Source organism: Saccopteryx bilineata, chromosome 1, assembly GCF_036850765.1.
Source record: "Saccopteryx bilineata isolate mSacBil1 chromosome 1, mSacBil1_pri_phased_curated, whole genome shotgun sequence".
Taxonomy (NCBI): domain Eukaryota; kingdom Metazoa; phylum Chordata; class Mammalia; order Chiroptera; family Emballonuridae; genus Saccopteryx; species Saccopteryx bilineata.
The window spans coordinates 345,928,257-345,935,060 of NC_089490.1; the positions used below are offsets into that span (position 1 = coordinate 345,928,257).

Below are 6,804 nucleotides of genomic sequence, written 5' to 3' on the forward strand. Positions count from 1 at the left end.
ATGATCCATCCTCTTTCTTGTTTGAATTAACTCCCTCAATTTTCTGTGGCTGGATTTCCTCCGATAGCCTCATCTAACGCTAGCATTTGTCGGTCCAGTTACATCTTCCCCACAACCCCAGCCCCCACTGTGACGAGGAAGGGTAAGACACTGTAGAGGAAAAGCAGGGTCCCACCCTGGCTGTGTATGACCGCATCTCAGAGGATAAAAAGCAGACTGGTTTGGAGAGCAATGCCATCCCAACAGGAAGTCTATGTGCCTAGCCCCAATCCCGCTGTGCGCAGTCAGAGCCTATGTCTTTCCTCATAGTCTGGGAGAAGATACCAAGGGTCACTGTACCTCAGGGAGGTCCAAAATGCCCTCCCAAGTGTCCCCTCCAACCCCTTTCAATGTTCCGAGGTCAGCAGGAATGACATGGCACCGCTTACAGAGCAGAGAATCAGAGATTATTGCAGACTTTATAGAAAACTGCCCAAGGGACATCCAGATTTCTTGGGTAGGGGTGGGAAGGCAGGCCTCAAGCCAGTATGTTGAAGGAGATCCAGTGTGTGGAAGCAGCACAGGCGAGCCATTCTGCCTGACCAAGGAGGTGGGAGTCGGGGAGAGGCAGCCCCCTCCCCACTCACCAATTGTGCTTTGGGATCATGCAGAAGGCAGGACGCTGAGGCTCTGACCCTGAACAAAAGGGCTTGTGCCTGAGATAGGAGGCAAGATCCCCTTCCTCTTCTGGAAGGCATGGGTGTGTGTGTGTGTGTGTGTGTGTGTGTGTGTGTAGCAGCAAGGAATTTTTAGGGTAAAAGAGTCACATGGTTGGGAAAGAACATGTGGGCAGCAGCTTCCAGCCCCTCTGAGCCCTCTTCCTTACTCTTCTCTGAGTCCATGATGGGCGAGTAACCCTGGTTCTGAGGCCCAATCTCCTTTCTCCGTGGGGATCTGCCCATGGATGGGGGTATGTGGCATCTGCACCTGTCTTGCAAGGCTGGAGACAGAGCTCATTTTAGGAGGTAAAGGGGGTGGGCACATCACAGGGATAGATCCTCACTGGACCCTGACCTAGTGAGTGGCAGGATGGATGCTGAGTGCAAGCTATGGGTGTGGTGGGGACTCAAGAGCCTAAGATTTGGGCAGGGGGATGAAACTCGGATGGGGGTGAAGAGCTGAGAGTTTGAGATTAGAGGCAAGTGCTGAGTACTAGGAGATAAGAGCCGGGTAGGAAGTGAGGATTGGCTCCACACTAAGGCTATAAAAAGGTGTGCCTATCCCTGGGATGGGAGAGACCAACAGAGCTGAGGCCTAGGGTGGTGGGTGGTAAGAAATACACCCTTTGACTGGAGGAGGGTGTCCAACTCTTAGAGCCCCAGGATGTGGGTGTCTATGCAGAATGGAGGTCTCAGAGCTCCAGTATGAGAACAAAGGCTCAAAGTCTACAAAACCCTTTCCTTGAGAGTGCTCTGCTTCTGAGACCAGAAGCGATGTGAGGACTTGAGCTCTGAAAAGGGAACTGATAATTCCAAGCTGGAGATGGGGGTCCTTGGGTCCATGATGTCAGAGCTCAAAGCACAGGGGAAGTGGAGGCAATTTCAGGGGGTTTGGATTTTAGACATGGTCTCTGGGTAAGTCTTAAAGGAGGAGGGTTTGTTTTTGTTTTGGTGGTTCCGAAGCCTAGGATGGGTGGGTTTCTGGAATCAGAAGGGAGTGTCCCTGGTCTCTGATGAGCGCTCTCAGAGGCTGGGAAAAAAGGGGTACAGCTTGGGGATTCCGGGTGTGTATGTCTGTGTGTATATAAGGGGGGTGATGTCATAATCCAAAGGTCTCAGGCCGGTCAGGGGCAGGTCTCAAAGCCCCAAGTTCGCGGGTGTCTCATACCACTGCTTCAGGCCAGGTAACCCCAGTGAAATCATCAGCTGGAAGGGGCACCCCCACCTCCAACAGGCGAAGCTCAGAGGCCTGAGCTTGGAGAAGTGGCGCGGGAGCCGGCGGGGGCGGCTGGGGCGGGCAAGCGGCGCGGGTCGGCGTCCTGTTCGTAGCGGTAGTGGTAGCCCTCCATCTGGTCCCGGCAGGCCTCGCGCAAGTTGCGCATCCAGCGCTGGATGCCGCGACGGTTTAGGTAGAGCACCATTAAGAAGATGAGGCCGATGAGCGCCAGCACCAGCCCGAAGAAGACATAGGAGGCTTCCAGCTCTGGGCCGGTGAGTTCTACTTCTTCCCCGCGACCTTCGGCGTCGCGGCCGGCGCAGCGCAGCCGCGCCTCGTCCAGCTCCAGGAAAGGCCGGTCGTGCAGCGGCCGCGGGGAGGCGCACCGCAGGCGCCGCGCGTCGGGGACACGCTCCGTGGCGTTACGAAGCCAGGCCAGCAGGGGGCGCGCGGCGCAGCCGCAGCGCAGGGGGTTGTCAGCAAGCAGCAGGCGCGGAGCGGGCAGGCCGCCATCGCGCTCAAGCGCGCGCAGGTCGTCGGGGCTCAGACCCGTCAGCGCGTTGAGATGCGCGTCCAACTGCTCAAGGCGCGGCCGGTGCAGCGCAGCGGGCGGCAGACGGCTCAGCGCATTGCCTGCCAGGCCCAAAAGGCGCAGTTCGTCAAGTGGGGCGAGCGCGGCGTCCAGTGCGGCCAGTAGCGCGGGCCCACCCCGGGCCAGCGCGTGGTTGAGCTGCAGCGAGCGCAGCGCCGGCAGCCCGCGGAAAGCGCCGGCGCCCAGGGCGCGCAGCGGGTTGTGGCTCAGGTCCAGTGCCGCTAGGCTGGGCAGCCCGTCGAAAGCCCCATCCTCCACCACCTCGATGTTGTTGTGCGTGAGGCGCAGAGCGGTCAGCATCGGCAGGCGCACGCCGCCGGCCGCTGCCTCCTCCCCATCCGCGTCCCCGCCGGCGAAGGCGGCCGCGCGCAGTACCGTCAGGTTGGCGCCCACAATGGTGAGGTTGCGCGCGTCGGGCGGCACGTCCCGCGGCGGCTGCCGGAGCTCTGCTCCCGACGCGCAGCGCAACAGCAGCTTGGGGCTGCCGAAGCAGTAGCACTGGAAGGGACAGGGCGCAGCGGGCTGGCTCAGCGCTGCTGCCACGAGCAGCAACCCCGGTAGCAGCGGCCCCCTTGGCTCCGGCTGTCCCGCGCGCGGGGCCATCGCGGCTGCCCCCGCATCCAGCGCCCGGGCCGCCACGCTCACCAGTGAGTTCGGAGCGCCTTGGGGGCGGGGAGGGGGCGGGTGGGAAAAATCCTTGACCTGGAGAGGCTGGCAGTCGCGGTCGGTCGGTCCGCTGGCTCTAATATCCGAGGAGCCTTCACTTTCCTGGCTGGGGCGAGAGGGGTCAGGCAGGGAGCGGAGCCCCCCGCCCCCGGTGCCCTACTCGCCCTGCGCGCTGGCCTCCGGCTTCCGCGGCCGTTCCGGGCTCCGAGCCGAGTGGGCAGGGTTTGCCTCCCCCCTCCCCGCCTCCCGGCCTCCTCCTCCGCCCCCAGCGGAATCTCCGCACCCTCCTTGCAGAGAGGCGGGGTGGGAGGCTCCAAAGAATCTAGGCTTTTGGCTGCCGTGCTTTCTCATCCCGCCACGGGCTCCGGGGCTGCTGAGAAGTTTGGCTTTCCCAGGCTCTGACTTGCATCCCCTTCATATCTCCTACTTCTTATGTTGAAGCTGGTTCCTTCCTCTCTCTCTGGCACATGTCAGGCTGGGCCAGACAGAGGAGAGCAGGCAGGTGGATCAGCACCGTGGAGCGAGAATATTGGGGCAGGACTTTAGCGTCCCCCCTACAAGCGCAGGCAGGGATGAAGGGTGGGCTGAGAAAGTTACTCATTTTCAGCTTCTTCCTAATCTCTGATTTGGCGAGGGCTGTGCCAGGAGAGACTGGAAAATCCCTAGCCTCAGGCCCCCTCTGCTGCGACCCCGGTTACATCGGGCCTGGCTGGGTTACCACCACTGCAAGTACTATGGGAGCAGCGTTTTCTCGCCCCCATCCCACCCCTTTTAAGAAAGTCATCGACATCACCTCTACCGGCCTCCTCTTCCCAACTCACCAGCTGTTATGCCTGGAGTTCTTTCATCTGGTTTCCTCCACCAGACTGGACTCCTCCCCCCAAGCACTCCCCCAGTCCTTGGGACCAGTGGGTGTGGTGATTCAGCTTTTTGCTGTCCCCTCCCTAATCCAGCACCCAGGCACCCCATAAGACTGTTCTACTGGGTCTCAGGCCCCTGGGGCTATTGGACACCATCAACTGTCCCTTCCATTCCTCCAGGGTACCTCACCTGTAAATGGTGAATGGGTCGGAGGGTTTGGGGGCTCTGGGGGTTGGAACGACAGGAGCAGGTTTGCAGCATGGAAGGTGGGCTCTCAGAGGGGGACAGGGCTGAGCTGTATATAGGTTTGCTTTGTTCTGGATTTTTTTTTGGAGGGGAGGCAGAACTGTGAAGCTTCAGACCTGATTTAAAGAAACAGGCTCCTGAGAAGGGAGCATTCCTAGCCTTGGCATGAATTATTCAGACTGGAGAGGCTGACACTTGAGCCTGTAGGCCATTCTGGATCAGCAGAGCTGGTTGGGATAGAGGGCCCCCCCTCACACCTAAGAATCATCAGTCTCTTGAATTAGGGGTGGTTGTTGAGTTGACTCCTTTCCTGAGGTTATATTTAACAGATCGGCCAAGGGATCAATACTACTTAAGGAGAGGAGGCAGACCCTGCTGTGACTTGGGTCTCTGGCAGGGATCAATGTTAAGGACCAGGGCTGTTGATGCTGGGGGGAGCAAGAGAGCTGGCCCTTCCCTCCACCGTCCCCCCCTTTCCCAGGTAATGACAAATGAGAACAGTAACTTGCCCTGCCTGGTTGGACATGTCTATACATATGTGCATGTGAAGTTGTCCACATGTGAGTACACAGACTCATGCTCACTTGAGTGTGAATACACATGCATAGGAAGGCTGCATAAACTTGTGCAGGGTTCCAGGCAGGCTCAGATGTGCCTCATGCAAATTCAGGCTTATTTGTACATGTGCATATATGAACATAGATTTGCATGCATCCTGATATGTGTCCATGGATTCATAAGCACATTCATACCTGAACATTCATACTTCTGGACCCATGCAGGTTCCTGGGTTCTGGGAGGAGCAAGCTTACAGACCTATTCATGTGTGCATTTAGAGGTTGGCCAGCATACTCTGAGCCCAGTCCTGCTTGCCACCAGGCCCCTGATCTGTGGAGGAAACCAGCTATGTGGTCTTTTCTCATAAGAGCACAAGTGCTTAGACAGGTGCCTTTGGGGCTGCGCCCTCAGCTCTTGTATTCTCCCCAGTCCTGGTCTGTGACAGTTCCAAGCCCCAACGCTGACATATCACCCAGCAGGAGGCACTGGCTCTTCAGTATTGTGTTTCTACTACAGGCACGAGCACAAGACAGTGTATGGCAAATGTTTGTAGATGAATGAATGAAAAAGTCTCTGCTTCCCAGTTCCTTCTGCTTCCAGCCTCTGAGGAATCACAGTCCAACTGCCAAGGCAAGAAGTCCCTCTCCAGATCCCCATGGTGATTGGTTCCTGGTTGGCCGATAAACCCCGTGAACGGGCTGCAGGGCAGTAGGCAGCCTTGACTGGGGAATGCTAAACACCTCAATCGGGGAAAGGAGACCCAAAGAGAAGCGAGAACTGTTAGGTACCAGAGCACAATGCAAAAACTATGTTTTATAAATAGAGAAACTGCGGTCAGAGGGCCAGGGCCCCCAAAGCCAGTGGTTGTCAGGGCTTTGCCTGGAAGCCTGGCTCCAGGGTTAGGACCTTGGCTTTGTCCAAGGTAGTGGCTGCATCTGAGAGGGTACAGTGCCACAGGGAAATCGCATCCTGAGCCCAGGGAGCTGAGGCCAAGAGCATGCCAGGGTGGGTCTAGTGTGGCGTTGGATCTCTCTCTCTAGGCTGTCAGCTTCTACTCTGAAAAGTGGGGGGCTTCTGAATTTCTATCCTAGCTCTCTCAAAGCTGTTGTGATAAAATGAATGCAGAGTGCTTTGAAACAAGAAAAGCCGTTATCACCTAGGGGCTGGGGACCTAACACCCATCCTGCCACACTTTCACCAGGTGACTCTGGACAAGGCGTTGCCTGTGACTAATTAGCTCCCGTGTCATTTTGCCTTGTTCTGTCTTCCTCCCAACACAGCAAGTTCATGGTAGATAGTAAAAGGAGTGAGTTGCCACTTACTGTCTCTCTGTGCCTCTACCTGGCCTCCTCCCCACCCTCCCCTCTTTGTGCAGGTGTCCCCTTCTCTGTCCAGGTTCCCCCTGGAGCCAAGTCTGTGAGCCAATCGGAGCCGAGTCTTTTCTCTGGAGGAACAGCCCTGTCCATCTTAGGGCTGTCAGTGTTCAGCATATAATAGGTATTCAATAAATGCATGTCCAGTTATATTTGAGGCTGTGTGTTTCTTCCTTGAGACGTGCAGTGGAAGTATTTTTGCTCAGACTGTCACACCTGGTGTGCTTTCTGTCACTGACTTTCTCTAGTCCAGCCCACTGCCCCTCCGGGCTCAGCTTGAGTTCTGCCCCCTCCAGAGAGCCTTCATGGCTTCCTTCTCTTCTTTGAATTTCACTTAGTAGTCAGAACATCAGAGCTTCCCTGCAGCCCCTGGTTGTAGGGGGTCTGATTTCCTGTGTTGTCAGCACACAGCTTGGAGCTTGGCATGGAGAAGACACTAGGGAACATTTATTGAATGAAATTGTGATTTAAAAATCTTTGGCTTGATCGTCCCATTCCTGTGAGGCAAGCTAGGTGAGGATCCCCCATCTACACCTTGTACCAGGAGACACCCACCCAGAAAGGTTAAGTGCTTTTCCCCAAGGTTGCACAGCT

General features: G+C 56.8%; 1 protein-coding gene across 1 annotated transcript; it reads right to left on the reverse strand.

Annotated features, from left to right (window-relative positions):
• Nucleotides 1-466: 466 nt before the first annotated feature.
• Nucleotides 467-3,348, reverse strand: TPBGL (trophoblast glycoprotein like). The gene has a single exon (XM_066253716.1). The coding sequence runs from the start codon at nt 3,107-3,109 to the stop codon at nt 1,940-1,942; it is 1,170 nt and encodes a 389-aa protein (XP_066109813.1). The 5' UTR covers nt 3,110-3,348; the 3' UTR covers nt 467-1,939.
• Between the last annotated feature and the right edge of the window lie 3,456 nt (nt 3,349-6,804).

Coding starts and splice junctions, on each gene's coding strand:
- TPBGL (XM_066253716.1), bottom strand. CDS start 3,109: ATGGCCCCGCGCGCGGGACAGCCGGAGCCAAGGGGGCCGCTGCTACCG.